This window comes from Strigops habroptila, chromosome 7 (genome assembly GCF_004027225.2).
Source record: "Strigops habroptila isolate Jane chromosome 7, bStrHab1.2.pri, whole genome shotgun sequence".
NCBI classification, from domain to species: Eukaryota; Metazoa; Chordata; class Aves; order Psittaciformes; family Psittacidae; genus Strigops; species Strigops habroptila.
In genome coordinates, this window is record NC_044283.2 from 1,529,330 (window position 1) to 1,547,242 (window position 17,913).

Below are 17,913 nucleotides of genomic sequence, written 5' to 3' on the forward strand. Positions count from 1 at the left end.
TAGGCAAGCAGACCACAAATCTTTCATTTAGAACTTCGGCTTTCAGAGGAAACATTCCAAAATGCAATTACCCTCAATACAGCACATTTTAACTCTGCATCTCTGCCAGCGTCACGTCGCTGTTGTTTTCATGGCATTTTTCAGCTTCTGGATGGGAATTCATCCATTTGGATCATCCCTCCCCACCTAGGAGCTGGCTTCTCCCAAAACTCCTGGCTGATCAGACACTGAAAATAAACAAATTGCTCCTTTATTACACCTTTTCTGAGGAAACACAGTGAAAAATCCCTAAAGCTTTGCCACGAGTGATGTGTTTCTGCTGGAAAACAGGAACACGCTGCTCACTACAGCACCAGATGAAGGACTGGATGCAAAACATCCCCTCCATGCAGACACACTGCAAGTAGTAGCCAAGGAGAAAAGGAATACTGAAAAAGCACAAATTTTAGTGGCAAAAGTCATTCCTGGGCAACAGCTCAACTGAAAACAGGACAGAAGTGGTTTTCTGTCCTGAACCAGCTCACATTTCTAATGTGAGAGTGTTGTCAAGGGGTTTATTGAGTTTCCAGTCCAGTCCCCACTGAGCAGATGGTCAGGTCACAAAACCCCCTTGCTGGTCACTGTAATTGCCAGTGATTTCAGCAGAGACTGATGGAAACCCTGTTATCAGCACCCCTGCGACAGCATTTGGTCTTTACCCTCTTGGGGCAGCCAGAGAGTCATAGAATCCCAGCCTGGTTTGGGTTAGAAGGGACCTTAAAGCTCCTCCAGTTCCAACCCCCTGCCACGGGCAGGGACACCTTCCACTAGAGCAGGTTGCTCCAAGCCCCTGTGTCCAACCTGGCCTTGAGCACTGGCAGGGATGGGGCAGCCACAACAGTCCCTGCCTGGTTGTGTTTCTCTTCGCCAAGCAGACTGCAGGGATGCCAAGGTCAAACCTTCACAAAGTCAAACACAGGTCTGAAGAAAAATACCTTTATACGCCACAGCTGAAGAAATGCTTTCAGGTACCTCGTAGTCCTGTGACTCTTCATGGATTTAGCTAGTTCTCCCAAGAAACAGAGCAGAAAATAGGGATACTCACAGTGCTGGCAGAGATAAGAGCGCTACATCTGCCAATTCATTCAGCAAGATGCAGTTGCCACCCCTGTGGAAGGGGATGGTCCCCCAGAAGACCAAGTCACAGGTTTCAGACACGGAAAACGACCTGTTAAATCACTCCTAAGTGTTACATAGATTATGCAGAAGGACATAAACCCCCCGGGTTTTGAAGTAGCCTTTGCAGGACTGCTCCTTCCATCCTTGTAACATAACCTACTGCTAGTCTAAGACGCAGGAAGCCACATTCTCCTCTTCTGACTGGCAATTCAGTCTAGTATATTCCACTCCAACATGAAAAAAACACCCTCAGAGCCTTTCAGCAAAGCACATTTGTTTGAATTTATGCATGTGTACTTGAGAAAACGCACATAAAACAAACTAAGCTGGGGGCAATTCAGTCTGAACAGCAGTTTCAGCTTGCTTCTGCAGCTTTGCTGCTTTAGAAGGTTGAGAAAACCCCTGCCAGGCAGCCTCGGTGCCCCCACCACAACCTCCGTCACTGAGACTGAGCTGAGATGTTAACAGCTCGAATGAAGTATCTTCTCAGGCAAGACTTGAAAGCACAAGGAGACGATTAACAGCACATTTGGGGGTTAGAAGCATCGCGGCATTCAGTGAGTGTGAGAGATGTTCAGGCAATGTTAATCTCAAGAGGTGGTTTCCTTTCTCTGGAGCTCTCCTACCCCATCCCATCTTTGTGTTGACTTCCCTTCTCCTCAGGTCCTCTCCCCCACTCCTGCCTGCCTATGGAAAGGAAGCTGAATATCCGAGCATGCCAAGCCCTGCAGCACAGAGGCTGCAGGCAGAGCAGTAGGTACATGCCTCATCCTTAGACTCTGTATCACAAGCTACAGAGGTTGCAAACACAAAAGAAACTGGATCTCTACAAGAAATCCCCGCTGGCAGCACCTTTCAAGTGCTCTGTTCCCATCAGGGCTCTTTCTTTTGGATTATATTCTCCTCTTGACAAGGAGCTTTAGTTTTGCGTATGCTGCCAGACACTCAAAAGGCAAGTTATTCTTCAACTAAGCATCACTGGGGTTGTGCCAGGTTGAATCCCAAGTCGCGTTTCCTGCTTTTATTTCCAGCTTCCATTTATTTTTCTGTCCTTGCCACCACTTGCAACCTCTGCATCACAGTTTTATTCATGTCTGTAATTAAACATGGGTTTATTATTACATCTTAAAGATGGAGGGCTGTGATTAGAGTCAGGGAAAAGCTGTGACTGCCCCATCCCTGGCAGTGTTCAAGACCAGGTTGGACAGGGCTTGGAGCAACCTGCTCTAGTGGAAGGTGTCCCTGCCTGTGGCAGGGGATTGGACGTGGATGAGCTTCAAGGTCCCTTCCAAACCAAACCATGCTGCATTTCTATTATAACAGGCACTTAAGCACCCACGTCCCTCACATTTTGCCCTTCCTACTCAACTGCCTATTATTACCTATGGCTTTCAATACAAATGAAAGCACTGCCTAACCAGCCCAATCTGGAGTAGCTAACCTCAGACTAACTGAGCACCCTGCACATTACACTTCTGTAGCAGAACCAATCTGAGCATCAGCACTAAAAATGCTCAAGAAAAAAAATAACTATGATTATGCTTTTAACCTGTACGATCAAAACCTTGTCCTGGATGAGACAGAGATCCAAGAAATTCAACCTAAAGACATGAGCCTGAAGTCCAAATGAAGCTGCTCTCCATAGCCCAGCTAAAGACATTTCATAGAATCACAGAATAGTTCAGGTTGGAAGGGAGCTTAAAGTTCATCCAGCTCCAACCCCTGCCACGGGCAGGGACACCTTCCACTAGAGCAGGTTGCTCCAAGCCCCTGTGTCCAACCTGGCCTTGAACACTGCCAGGGATGGGGCAGCCACAGCTTCTCTGGGAAAAGTCTGTGCCAGCGCCTCAGCACCCTCACGGGGAAGAGCTTCTTCCTTATATCTAACCTTCTATCTTATAACCTTATATCTTATTTCACAGTGCTTTTGATCTAGTTGCTAGAAAGCCAGTGTTTGACCTCACCTGTATTTCCAACAGGCAGCTGGGTTTAAGGAAAATAACACCACACACTTTATTTCAAGGTTATTTTGCACAGATCCGGGGAGAATCGGAAAGGAATGAAATGAGATCGTGTTTCCCAGAGGGGAATATTTTGTTATTAACTTCGAACTTCCATGTATTTATTTAAAAAATAAATAAATGGACAAAGTGCAGACAAATAAATGGACAGCAGGGCCATAAACTGATAATAAAAGACTTGGTGGAGTTTTTCCTATTACAACTATTTGTGGCAAAAGAGTTAACTCCCCTCAAGACACACAATAGTATTTGAGGCTTTAACAAAAACACAAACACTCCTGACATGTTTTACTGCAATCAGGGGATGTGTCATCTATCAAGTTCCCTTCCAGCACCTATTTTGGAACTCCTTCCAAAATAAAGTGCAGTTAAGTTTGTCTGGCACGCAACAATTCATGGCACGACACCAACAAAAGATGTTCCTTTTTAGTTGCTGCTTCCAAACCAAGAAGCAAACAACAGGACCAATATATGAGTATATAGAAATAAGTTGTTGATTTAATGGGTGGGTTTTTTGCTCGGAGCAACCTACTCTAGTGGAAGGTGTCCCTGCCCGTGGCAGGGGTTGGAACTGGAGGAGCTTTAAGGTCCCTTCAATACAAACCAGCCTGTGAACCTGTGACACAAAGAAGCCATCTACCTATTAGTACTGCATGGCCCCGAAACTGCTTCAGCATACCAAAAATAAGGCATTTATATCAATTATTTATCATTTTATTTTTATCCTGGCTGTGCTACTCCACTGCTCAGGGTCTCAATCACTGCACCATTCATTTCTGGTCACTGGAAGGTGCTACACGGATTCCCAGGAACTGTGCGGTAAATCCAAAGCTGTAGCAAAAGCCACGAGTACAGGACAAATTGGAAAACTCCTATTTCCAGCTTGCCTTGTCCAGAACATAAATGCCCCCATCTATTTGGACTAATACACCTAGCCAGGCTGCAGCATTTCCAGCTTGCACAGCAACAGGAAAACAAACATCTTACCAGGACCACAATGTGTCATGTTGTGCTACTAGTTCAGAGGAGGAATCACAAATGTGACCATCACTATGTGGCCTTAGTCTCTTTTGCTTTGTTTCATAGAATCAAGGAGTGGTTTGTGTTGGAAGGGACCTTAAAGCTCCTCCAGTTCCAAGCCCCTGCCACGGGCAGGGACACCTTCCACTAGAGCAGATTGCTCCAAGCCCCTGTGTCCAACCTGGCCTTGAACACTGCCAGGGATGGGGCAGTCACAGCTTCTCTGGGAAAAGTCTGTGCCAGCGCCTCAGCACCCTCACAGGGAAGAGCTTCTGCCTCAGAGCTCAGCTCAATCTCCCCTCTGGCAGGTTAAAGCCATTCCCCTTGACCTAAGCCCCTCTCCAGCTTTCTTGCAGGCCCCTTCCAGCAACTTATCTTACTGTTGAGCTCTTCATTAGTCAGCAAAGGGGGAAAAAAAACCACTCCTTACACTCATCTTTTCCCTTTCTGTTCCTCTTGGATGGCCACAGAGGGGAAGGAAAAAAAAATCACCACACTTGGCTTTCTAGTGAACCTTTTATGAAAGATCTGACAAATCTCTTAATGTCACTGACAGATTTTAAGGAGGAGGTTTTGTTTGCTCACTCTTGAGAGCCTGAAACTCCAAGCAAGCACATAGTTAAGCCTCAGTCAGAGCCACACACCCTGCTCCGCTGTGTCAGTATCCTCAGCCCCAACATCCAGAGAAGGTTCTGCATGGGGGAGAGCAGCCAGCTCGCAGCTTGGGAGAGATGTTTGCAGCTTTATTTGTCACAGAAAGGGAGGCAAAGAGTTATTTCAGTGATGAGATGGAAAATTAAACCTCCTTTGGGACACACACGAACCATGAGCAGGCTGGTCCAGGGGGAGAGGTGCAGAGGAGGGATGAGGTTATTGCAGCTCTGCCAGCATCCTCGCCCTCCTAGCACGAAGAGTGAAGCACAGCAGTTTCAAAATGAGCAGCAGCAACCATGGGGACACCTGAGGAGGCTTTGGTCCCCTGCATGTCAACCTGGCCTAGTGGAAGGTGTCCCTGCCTATGGCAGGGGATTGGAACTGGATGAGATTTAAGGTCCCTTCAACCCAAACCACTCTGTGATGATTCTATGTCACTTCTGGGTTTTCAAGAAGCCAAGAAACACTTTCCTTCACTGGGCCAGCAGCTGCTGGTGAGTCTGAGACACCCAAGCTACAGCTCACCACACAACCATTGAGCTAAATCCTCATCTATTAATACACCCAAGGGCAGATCCTCAGGCTTCCTCCTCACCCAACCAGGGCATGCAAGGACACGTGTGCTCGCAGCACTATCTATTGTGTAGGACACATCACCACACCCAGAGTGGGCAACATAGAGGGAAATCAGCTCTGTGACAGCCCTGCTCCAACACCAGGACACGAGCAGACAGGTCAGGTCACCCTTAATAGACTCTCCCCTCACCTCATGTGCTCAGGGACACCAGCACATTCACAACTCACTGGATGTTCAGGCCAGGAGCAAGCTGTTAAACAGTAAGTCAGGTAACAGGTTGGTAGACAAAAGCCTAAAGTGCCACAAGGATTTGGGGAAGAAAACAGCCACCTTTGCAGACGTGGACCTTTCCATCACTGCTGCCTGAAGTTTAAGAACCCAAAGGCACCAGTCCACCCCAAAAAGCGGGATTGTGAGTAGCTTCATCCTCAATTTTCCTAACAGCTATGTTGAGATGCAGCAGGAACAAAGGATTTGCTCACCTGGTGCTCTGCCCCAGCTAATGCTGCTCAGCTCCTTCATGGCTAAGTGCCTGAAAGAGCACAAATCAGTGTGTGTGTGTCTTGCCTGAGCAAACCACCAGCCCTAAGGCCAACCCAGAAGGAGAGATAATTATCCATACACTGATTTTCAAACCCGAAGTGGATTTGGAAGCAGAGAGAGGAAGTCCAGCAGACAGGCACACTGTGCATCCTCACTTGTACAGGACAGAGGGCACCTGGAAAACAGGCTATTACAAAGAAACAATTCCTTATGATGACCCAAAATTGCATCTAGAGATTCTATTCAAAAGATGTTACTTCCTAAGGTGTGGCCACAGGAAATCAAGCAGCCTTGACTCCTACTTTCAGATAGTTCATGAAACTATAGCACTTAACCTATGGTGCTGGAGGAGGAACAAGGACAGCATCCTGCACAAGAGCTAACCCAGCCCACAGCCTGCTGGCCTCCGAGGAGAGCAGCCAAAGCCAGGCTGAAGGAACCACTCTGGTGGCAGCACGGTCTCAACAAGAGCCATTCCAGTGGCTCCTCAAACTCAGTGAGAGTGGGACAACCTCTACCAGAAGCTTGGACACACTGCCTGTAAATGCCACGAGTGTCACACACAAGGCAGTTGATCTTCACAAGCGGAGTAAGCCAGGCTTCAGCAGAAAGATGGAGACAAACTGACTCCCCAGAACTACTATCCAAGTTTATGACAGGCAAAGGACTGTAGAATCCCAGACTGGTTTGTGTTGGAAGGGACCTTAAAGCTCATCCAGTTCCAACTCCCTGCCACTGGGGTTGCCATGAGCAGGGGGTTGGTACTGGAGGAGCTTTAAGGTCCCTTTCATTCTGTGATTCTATGCTTAGACTAGGTCAGTAAAATGAACAGTTGTGTTTCCTCCAGAACACTAAAGCTGTGTCACATACAACTGCCAGGCCACAGGTCAGCAACAACCTATTGCTAATATTAAAGTGGAAGATGGAAAACACGATCCCACTTTCTTTAGTGGCTTCTGCAGCACATGAAGAATCCTGCAAGCTACAGGGCACTAACCGTGACTGGACAAAGCAGGAGTCTTTCTCATGAAACAGTCAGCTAACATGTAAAGATACAACACAGCAAAGGAGACAACAGCTTCTTTGGGTGGCAATCACACATCTGATTCACTAGCATGCTTTGAAGGAGCCAGACTTGCTAACCAGGGGGATCTGGTCAGCCTAACACACTCAAATGTTAACAGCATCATTAAAATTCAAAGGAAGAAATAGATGGTTGATGTTCCTCTAGTCCGGTGTGTTTCACAGTGGTTTAGAGAACGGAGTGAACATCAAGATGACATTTTGCGAAGGACACAGAACTATTCACTTGGCTTAACTCCAAAGCAAAAAGCTGCAAAGGATCTTACAACACCGAGTATCAGGTGACAAATGACAAACTCAGTGTCAGCAGTGAAGCAGGACACTCCAAGGGGAGGAACAGGGGACAAACCCTTTATAACACACCAAAGGGCTCCAAATTAACTACCAGTGAGGAGACGCCAGCAGTATTGTGGCTATATTGTCAGAAGTGTTGGCTCAGACCACAGAGGATGCAAGAAAAGGAAGAGAAAGCAAAGCAGAGAACACCACTGTGCTGCTTCACCCACCTCAAGATGTGAATCTGCATCTCAATCATGATGTGCAGCTCTGATCTTTCCAGCATCATCGCAGAAAGGTGATAGTTGCATGAGAAAAGATACCAAGAAAAGCAACAGGGATAATAAGCAATTCAAAAGAGCTTTACCAGGAGAAGAGAATGAATTGATTAAGAACCTTCAGTTTGAAAGGCAAGAAAAAAGACGACTTAACTATTTCTTGTAATCCTTTGTGACAGCCCAGACCTTGTCCTAACAAAGAAAACCAATTCTAAACCCTAAAGGAATACACAACGCACAATTAAACAGCAGAACTCATCACTGTCAAATGTGAGAGCAGAGCAAAATGTTGACAGGACAGTCGTGGAGAAAAGATCCAGGGAAAGCTCTTGAATAGAGCTCTACAAACTGTGCTGAAAGTCTCCAAAGTGCAGTGATGTGCTTCCAGTCTGTATTTGTTCTGTGCCTCAACTACTAAGCACCCACTCCTCACAACCCTCAGAGATGGGACAATGAAGAAGAGAAGCTTTTGGTGTGACCAGTACAAACATTTCCATCATTTTCTCAGCTATTAGGTAGAAAGCACTTTCTTGCATCTATCCTGAATCCCTGCTGCTGCAATTTTAGTCCAGATCCCAGCCTGCACAGAGCCATAAAAGAAGAGCTTTTCTTCATCTTCTCAACAGTCTATTCTTCACATGAAGATGATTTGTGTGCCCATCTTGTCTTCTCTGGATTAAGCAATCCCAGTCCTTTCAGGCCTTTCTCAAAGGTTGTGTTTGCTCTCCTTTGGGAAGAAGAGTCAGTCAGTGTTATTACACTTCCACAGCCAAGACTAAACAGCCATTTTATTTCTTCCTTTTTAGAAGAAGGACAAAAAAACCCTTTCAAACCACTAAAAGCAGAATCAGAAAGAACAAGACAGAATGGACAGTCTGGGTAGACCTAAATGCCACATGACTCTGCCTATAGAGGGGCCATCAGCCGAGCTCCTAAGCCGCTACTCTTCTGCACTCCCTTATAGGCAGGACAGCAGAGAGCTCTAAAGATGAGCTCAGCTGCAGCTCGAGATGAAACACAGCTCAGTCATACAAAGTGACCACTCCATAAGACGCAGACAGATGAACTGAGCAGCCTTTCCCTAAAATTCAAGGGAAATATCCCATTTTTGCTCACTAGCTCAACACTATCGCAGAGGAGGTGCCTGGAGGATAAGCAGGAATACAAATGCAGGGAGCTACTGAGAGCCCAGACACGAGACCACATCCCACAGAACAGGAAGAGGCATTTGATCATCTGTCCTTTCACAGTGATTCATTCAATTCCAGAAAGGAATGTGCTTGTGTGAGAAAGACCAAGGAAATCCAAGGTATAAATAATTGAGCAGTACAGTCTTGCAAGCTGCTCCCTTCAGGCTTCAGGTGCAGACTGAAATAAGAAGGGTTGTATCAACGATAAGGACTCATCATCTCAAAGCTGTTTGCAGTGCTAAGGTGCTGCAGACGAGAAAGTATCCATAAAAGCTGAGCTCATTCAGTAAATGATACCTTCAGGCAGAGATCCCTGATGCTCCACACATTAAACCAGACCAGTCCATCTCCTGACAGACCGTTAACACCGATACCAGATTATTTCCCTGGAGTTGCTGATAATTCTTCCTTCCCAACAGAAAACCTGGAGCTGAACAGCATCAGCCTGACCAGAAGGGAATGTTAATATAATTCAAGCAGTGCTGCAATGAACTGGCTTTTAAAAGCCACTTAATTATGTACATATGAACAGAGAGCCAGGCTCATCTTCAGGAGATTTCCCTGTCTGGGTGGCAGGAGAATGGGCTGAAAGATGCTTCAAAAGATCCTGTGAGGCTGTTATGAGCAGACAATTTACAGGTGTTACAAGCAGCTTCCTGAGCAAGCTCTGTGGCCGACAGTTAGTGTCTACACACTCTGTGCTATTTCTTCACCGTGTTGCCTTGCTGGCAGCTGGCATTTCATGAATTACTGTATGTAAAGCAAGGGATGAGCCTGTAGAGATACTGTGTGTGATTTTCAGATGCTCTTCAATTCTTATTGTGGCCAAGACCTTGGGAAGGCACTTCTTAACCAGCCCAGCATGTGTAAGAGAAGGTATACTTTATCCCAGTATATCCCAGACCCTGGATCAGGGTCTCCTTTACCTCTCCTCACCCAAGGCAGGCTCAGCTGAAGGACAAACCGCAGCAATCACAGCCCCCTACACCAGTAAAGGCAGTCCCAAAGGTGATCCAGACACTATGCCATCTTCATTCCTCCGCTCCAAAACACAAACAGGGAAGATGTGAAGCCAGATGCCTGTCATTACTCCTCGCTTCACATCTGTAACACAGACCGTTATCCTCATCTCACCCACTGGAACAGAGATTAGGACCAGCTTGGACAGGCTTCATTCTTCACTCCCAACCCAGAGGACTCAAACTGCTGCTCCTGCTCCTTACTGTGTCATGGTTTCCATGCTCATCCAACTCACATAAAGCAGTTACACTCCCCAACCAAGTAAAACAGTCTTCTACCAGGTGAGGGTAGAAGATCATGGAAACAGGCAACTCATGGATGAAGGACACATCCAAGTTCATGGACATTAGATGTCTAACAGAACAGCTGGCCCCCAGACCCGGTATCCTGCCACCAAATCCCTTGTGCCAGTCTAGACACTGGGAAGCCACAAAATGGCCCCAGGATGAAGCTGGAGTGAGGTGATCCAGTGGAAAAAAAAATAACTCAAACCAGGTGGGAAAGGGGAGGGATTGTGTTCCAGCACCCACATGAATGCTGTGCCACACCAATGCTTGGGAGGAGCAAACGGAAGATGGGAAACTGCTTCAGCCAATTTTGGCCCAGCAAAATACACCCCATAGCCCCAAACATGAGCAGCAATGTGCACTTCAGTGCAGGCAGCCTACCTCAGTGCCATTGACTATGGACCAGGAACCACACAGCAGGTTAGTGCCCGCTTGGACAAACTCATTGAGCCTTTATAAATCCAGCAAGATTCAAATCTTAACTTCTGCCACCACCGAGTCCCTCGCTCCCATCCCCATATAACCTCTCCTCTGGGCTGGAAACAGTAATTGTGCCACCACACAGCAAAACACATTGAAGTTGAGCTGTAATAAAGCAAAACATTCTTTAGCTGGCTTATTTTTCCATCCAGATCTCTTTTCTAGCCAGTAGGGTTTGTACTAATGCCATAACTTTCAGCCTAGGAGACACTGGGGAGCTCAGAGGGGCTAAGCAAGAGCCCCAGCACTTGCTGGACCCCATCCATAAGTTTATATCGAAGAGCAAAGCCTCAGTTTTCCTAGTTCAGCACCAGAAACCTGAAGGACACAGGAACAGGGCTGTAATAGTTCCAGCTCAGCTCCATTTGAAGCTATAGAAGAAAATAAACCAGAGAACATCCCCTTCCAGGTCATCAGTATCAGCTCAGGAGTCAGGACCTCAGACAAGCTGCTGCTATTTGCACTGTATCATTGCTCCAGCCTGGACCTGAGGCACCACCCAGCGATATCAGCAAGCTGGGCTGCAGCAACAGCACCTCTGGCTCCCACACATCCAAGCTCAGGTCTCTCAATGCCATCCCCATCAGCCAACATCACCCTTCAGCCAGAGCCTGAAGATACTAAGATGCACCTAAGGTGATGTCCCTATGGGAGATGAAGTTAGTTATATCCATTAGTCCCAAATGAGAACATTACATGTCAAGCATTCAAGCCAGAAGACCAAAAAACCTAAAAAATATAACTAAATAAAGGCAGTTGAGGACCCCTGGCTCCACTGTTTAAGATGAACCTGGGCATGGGGGACACTATGGGCAGGGGGTGAACATGACACACTACCATTAAATGGTTTGGCCAGGTAGTTCCAGGTCAGCCAAAGCAATACTAATCCCAGACACGGTCATGGAAGAGTTGATAAAGGATTTAGGGAACAGAGCTTAATTACAGGTCCTACTTTAATCTCAGCCAAGAGCTGCTTAGTAGAAACGCTACCCCATTAAGTGTGCTTAATTTCATTCTTGGGTCAAACAACATTGTTAATCTCTCTGAACACACATAATTAGAAGATATTAAACTCCTATTAAATATATAGTCGTATATAAAAGCACAGACTGGATGATTAATTGCTGAGATATCACATTTCTAAAGGGGTGCAGGTAAATCCCAACGTAACCGGTAAAGTCTCAACCACTAAGGAACAGTCTAGAAAGCAAATATATATAAAAGAAAGAGAAGAAAAAACAAAAAGCCTGATGATATAATGTGCAGATGACACAAAAGCTGGCAGGATAACAACCATGAAATCAGGCAGCCACAGAGAACAATCACTTGGAAATCTTGATGCTTCCCAGCAACTCACACTGCAGGAGAACCAGGCACGAAGGTACGGATGCAGCAGTGAGGAGCATGATCCAGTGCTTCCAAGAAAATTACTCTGCATTAAGCAGTAATTCCTGTTAAAACACTGAGGGAATGAGAGCTTCTCCAATCTCAGTGTGCAGCAGGAAACTACTCCAGTATCAGCGTAATTGTATCTGCTTCTGAAGTGGTGGAGAGACATGAGAATACTGTAACTACATCTGTGTGACCAGACTGATGCAGTTACGGTTTTTAACTTATCAAATGCTGTTTAAAAACCCTTCGGTGACTTCAAAAAGCTGCAAATGCAGCTTGAGAGCAGGAAGAGGGTTTTCAAGAGCGACAGGCTTGCAGAGCTCGAGCTGTAAAATCAAAGTGAGATTACTAAGAAGTGACTTGAAAACAGAAGCCGGTATTTTAACCGTGAGAAGACACACGGTGTGAAAGGATGCTGCATGGGAAAGGACAGCAAAACATTCCCAACCAAAACCAAGAACTGCTTCTAAATGAATAGCAACTCAGGTAATCATAAAATAGTCAGGGTTGGAAAGGACCTTAAGATCATCTAGTTCCAACACCCTGCCATGGGCAGGGACACGTCGCACTAAACCATGTCACCCAAGGCTCTGTCCAACCTGGCCTTGAACACCTCCAGGGATGGAGCATCCACAACCTCCCTGGGCAACCCATTCCAGGGCCTCACCACCCTCACAGTAAAGAACTTCTTCCTTATATCTAATCTAAACTTCCCCTGTTTGAGTTTGAACCCGTTACCCCTTGTCCTACCACTACAGTCCCTGATGAAGAGTCCCTCCCCAGCATCCTTGTAGGCTCCCTTCAGATACTGGAAGCTGCTCTGAGGTCTCCACGCAGCTTCTCTTCTCCAGGCTGATCAGCCCTAACTTCCTCACACAGACTCATCCTTAGATGACAGGCTGAGCACAGGGAGAAGTCGCTGCAGCTATACAGCCCACATTTATGGGGTTTCACACAAGATAAGCTCACTGCTTCTCCTTTATTCTGTGCCACTTTGAGTCAATCATTGATAATCCAGGAGTACAGCACAAAACGTGGGATATTCTATACAAAGGGCTGTGGGAGAAGTTAAAAGGGAGAAAAGTGAATCACAGAAGAAAATAAACAGCCTCAGCCAGGCAATAAAGTAATCTCTACATATCAAAAGTGACATACATTCACATATTTCAATGCTGAGCAAATGCTGTATGAGATAGGTGAAGGACTACCCCTTTCTCCAAGAGTAACTTTGAGTAGAAACCACAGAAGCACCCATCCATCCTCACTCACAGCAAGAATATTGCAGACCTTCCTAGCTCCCCCTCACGAAAAAGCAGCTGAAGCAGGCAGAAAGTTCATCAAACAGCAATAAACTGGATCAGTCAATCGGGTGCAATAAAAATCAGAGCACTCGGGTGTCACAGCTTAGCCAAGAGGTGGTTTTAAGCAAGAAAGAGGTTTTCTTTTCCCCTAGGAGGTTATCTGATTCTCCAGAATTAAGTGATTCTTAGAAACCTAGATACAGAGAGGAGAGCCAAAAATACTCCACAAAACCAAGAAGCGTAACACGAGAGGAAAAAGAAAAAGAGGAATTAGAACAGCAGAAGGAAGTGGAATTCGGAGCAATGGATATAATTAGGAGAGGTTGAATAGCAGGAAAGACATCCTGAAGTGGATTATTTTGATTCCAGGAGCATCGCAGACTCAAGGGGATCCCCACAAAGACTCACTTAACTTGTTCAGTGTCCTTCAAACACAATGACATTCACTAGCAGATATAAAAAAGAAGAGACATCGTTGGCATCAGAGCCACGAGCACAGGAGGACATGAGACCGGCACAGCTCATACACAGCAGTTGCAACACTTCCTCACACGCTCTCATCTCCTATTTTATATTTAGGATAAAATTCCTCTCCTCAAGGAGGGGCAGGCTTCATCCCACATCTGCCCAGCACCCAGCACAATGGAGTCCCAGCCGCCGACTCCCAAAATCACAGCAAGAACAGAGCAGAAAAATAGGGCTGGAAGGGACTTCAAGAAGGCATCTCGGCCTTCCCCTGCCCCAGGGCAAGAATTACTACACTTGCTATTTGTCTAGCAGAAAACCCTCTCCCTGATGGGTGGGACACAAACCCAGCCAGACAGATGAATGAGTTGGACCTTAAATTTAACATCTTAACCCCTCCATCGCCCTCTGATAATAATAATTCAGAGAATCACAGATCACAGGATGGGTTGGGTTGGAAGAGACCTTAAAGCTCATCCAGGTCCAACCCCCTGCCACGGGCAGGGACACCTTCCACTAGAGCAGGTTGCTCCAAGCCCCTGTGTCCAACCTGGCCTTGAACACTGCCAGGGATGGGGCAGCCACAGCTTCTCTGGGCAAATTCAGCCTTGAGCACTGCACCAGGACAACGCAGAGTCAGAATATCTCACTGTGCCAAGGCAGGAACTGATTAAAGTGTGATTCTGTGAACAAACCTGGCTGGCAGCAGGGGCCCACAGTCCTGCCTGTTTCTGAACCACACTCTGGGACTGCTCCTCGAAGGGAAGCCAGCCTGGCTCCTGAAGACACACTTCTTCCATGATGCCTGTAACAAGTGAGTCACCCTTTTATAAAGTTTCCTTCATCTTCTTTTCCAGCACATCGTGTTTACCCTGAGCTGGGCTAGTTTCAACTCTGAAAGTCCTTGAAGCAGGTATTGCTTATGCCTGTATCAAAAAATAACACTCCTGATGAAGTACCACCGTTCTGATACCAAGCACAAACCTTTCTCTGCCTCAAACACTTATTAGTGTTCCTCTGTGGGTATGCAAAGACAGACATTAAGCCAAACTCCTCATCTAACCTTAATACTAAGGAACAAGATAAACTGCACTTGGTTCTACGAAATGGAAAAAACACCACCCACACTCTTCATTCTGGCAGTTCCCAGACATTGGAACCAGTTTTTTCAGTTTTCATAAATCTCATTCTCATTCAATTTACCTTTAAAGGTTTCACAGGAGAACTTCACAAGGAAAACTGCAAGAAGTCAAAAAACCTAAAGAAATGGGCAACGCTATAACGAGATAAATCCATTGCTCCAGAAATGAAAAGCTTTCCCATTTTCATTTCGGGCCCGCACTGCAGTATCAATGTAAGTCAAACAGCTTAAACCCATTGCTTTTTAAAGACATGTGAGTCATTTCAAACCATGACTTTGTAAAACTTGGCTATTGAAAAGAAACCAAAGGGCTGCAGTGGAGGGGGTGGGAGAGGAGTTCTCCAGAGCTGTTTACAGGGAAACAATCCCACCTGGCACGGAGATTTCCAGTTGAGCAGCTGATGCAGAGCAGCTGAAAGAGGAAGGTGAAAGCCACAGCGCTGCCCTGCCAAAGGGCTAAATGACAAAGCTCAGCACCAGGTTTTCAGCTTGCAATAATGCAACTATTTAGATTCTGAAGCCAAGAAACACAACTCCACCTTTCCCCACTCGCAGCCCAATAAATTTAGCTACAATGAGCTGTAAATATCCTCGACCCATTTCTATCAGCAGCCTTCCCGAGGACAACACACACGTGTGTGCTCAGCACTCAGAGTAACACATACTGGTTTTGATACAAAGTTCTTTGGAGAACTTCTGCTTTACTTTAAAGAGATGGAAAGAGGGATGAGGTGTCTCAGTTTGCCAAAGTCATTACGTAGCATCATTCTCCTGGCAGGAGCCAACAGTACATAGTCTGGCTAGCAGGAACACATCTTAGATCACAGTATCAGAATCCCCAGAACGGTTTAGATTGGAAAGGACCTTAAAGCTCACTCAGTTTCAACCCCCTGCCACAGACAGGGACACCTTCCACTAAAGCAGGTTGCTCAAGGATGAGCAATACTTGTAGATAGTTGTGCATCACTTAACTAAAACATGATATTTTGTAAGAAATCAGGTGATTCCTCATGAGGCACAGGCTTCGGTCAAACAGCCACATTAACACAGCAGAAGCAGGAAAGACATCCCGAAGTGGATGTCTGCTGCAAAACCCTAACCAGCATCACAAAGAAACACCTAAAAAGGCTGAAACACCAGACCTAAACACGCTGAACGGAGCCGAAGGGAAGGGGCAGCGCTCCTGGGCAGCAGCTCCATCCCTCTACGCTCCTGGGCAGGAGTGGAGCTCGGCACTTAACTCAAATGAAGCAGCCGGTTCTCCCAGCTGAGGGATACTGCAAGAACCACTGGGAAATAGATGCTTAATAGGAGAACAAAGGTTCCATTAAGCAAACAGAGGCATTAACTCATATCAATCGTCAGGATGGTAACTGTCCCCATACCCGCAGCTTTATTAACCACGGTATTTGCGAAACTGACAAGAAATCGACCAAAAGGGCAGGCGATGGGTTACAAGGAGAAATTGGCCAGATTCCGGGCTAAGGGCTGGAAAACGCCCTCCTTCCCCTCCTGCACCAGCACCGAGGGGCACCGGCAACCGGCCCCGCAGCGACCCAGGCCAAGGGCGGCACCTTGCAGCTCCCGGGAGCCGGGCAGGGGCGGACCGGGGGCTGCGGGCGCTCCGCACGGACGGCTATTAAATATAACCATTAAAACGCCCTGATTCCCCCCCCGAGTTCCTATGGGGGAGACGCAAGAGAGCTCTGCCCGAGCTCCCCCAGCCCCGCGTCCCGCCGCACCTGAGCGTGGGGCCGATGCAGGCCGTGTCGGTGCTCTCGATCTCCCGCAGGATCCGCTCATGCTCCGCCGCCGTCTCCAGGCTCTCCAGCTCCGCCATCTTCCCCCGCTCCATGGGGCTGCGCCGTGCCGGCCACACCTGCCCTGCCCGCCCCGGCACGGCCCTTCCCGCCCCGGGCAGCGGCAGCACCAGCGCCGGGGCCGCCCGCGCTGCTCCGCTCAGCCCTGCTCCGTGCAGCCCGGCCCGGCCCCGCCGCGCCCGGCACGCCGGGAAATGTAGTGCGGGCCGGGGGCGAGCCGCGGCCTGCGCCGGCGCTGCCAGAGCCCGGCACCGAGGGGCGGGGAGCGGCCGCCCGGGGCGGTGTCAGCGGCTCCGAGCAGCCGGAGGGGACAGCGCGGAGCGGGCGCTGGGCGCAGCGGGGTGTGAGCCATAGAAGCGGCTGCTGGCAGCCCCCCGAGGGGCACGGACCCATGGCAGGAGCCACGTGTGCCCCATGAGGAGCACAGCCCCCTGCCCATGACACCCACCATGGGGAGACACAGTCCCATGGCAGGGATTCCCGCGTCCTGCTCCGTATGGGGCACAGACCCATGGCAGGAGCCAGGTGTGCCCCATAAGGGGCACAGCGCTATGGCAGGGAGCCCCCTTGTCACCTCCCTGAGGGACATAGCCCCATGGCTAACACCCACAATGGGGAAACCCAGCGCCATGGCAGGGACCCCCCTGTCCTTCTCCATGAGGGGCACAGACCCATGGCCACACCACCCACTGTGGGGAGACACAGACAACATCCCCCTTAAGGGGACACAGCCACTTGGCTGTGACACCTCCCTGAAGGCTACACCCCATGGCAGAATCCTTGCGAGGAACTTGATGATCTTAAAGGTCTTGTCCAACCTAGTTGATTCCATAATTCTATGTCAGGATCCTGTGTTCTTCCCCATGAGGGGACACAGCCCCATGGCAGCAACATTGCCCCTGAGGGGGCACAGCCGTGTGGCAGCATCCCCGTGTGTCCCATGAGGGAACATAGTGCCATGGCCACCATAGGGAGATGCAGCGATGGCATGCAACATCCCTCCTGAGGATGCAGCAACATCCCTCCTGAGGGGACGCAGCCCCGTGGCTGCGGTACCTCCCTGAGGGGCACAGCCCCAGGGCAGGATCCTGTGCCCTCCCCTATGAGGGGGCCACAGCCCCATGGCCATGAAACTGACCATGGGGGGACACAGCCACCATGGCAGTGACACCTGCCATGAGAGGGATAGCCCCATGTCTGTGACACC

At 48.2% G+C, this 17,913-nt stretch overlaps 1 protein-coding gene across 2 annotated transcripts in view; it reads right to left on the reverse strand.

Annotated features, from left to right (window-relative positions):
* EXOC6B (exocyst complex component 6B) overlaps nucleotides 1-16,980 on the reverse strand; it is a 304,945-nt gene extending 287,965 nt beyond the window's left edge. For both annotated transcript variants that reach the window (XM_030491411.2, XM_030491410.2), the window contains exon 1: nucleotides 16,629-16,980. In XM_030491411.2, coding sequence (XP_030347271.1) covers nucleotides 16,629-16,741 — 113 coding nt within the window. In that variant the 5' untranslated portion in view covers nucleotides 16,742-16,980. The remainder of the gene's footprint in view (nucleotides 1-16,628) is intronic.
* Between the last annotated feature and the right edge of the window lie 933 nt (nucleotides 16,981-17,913).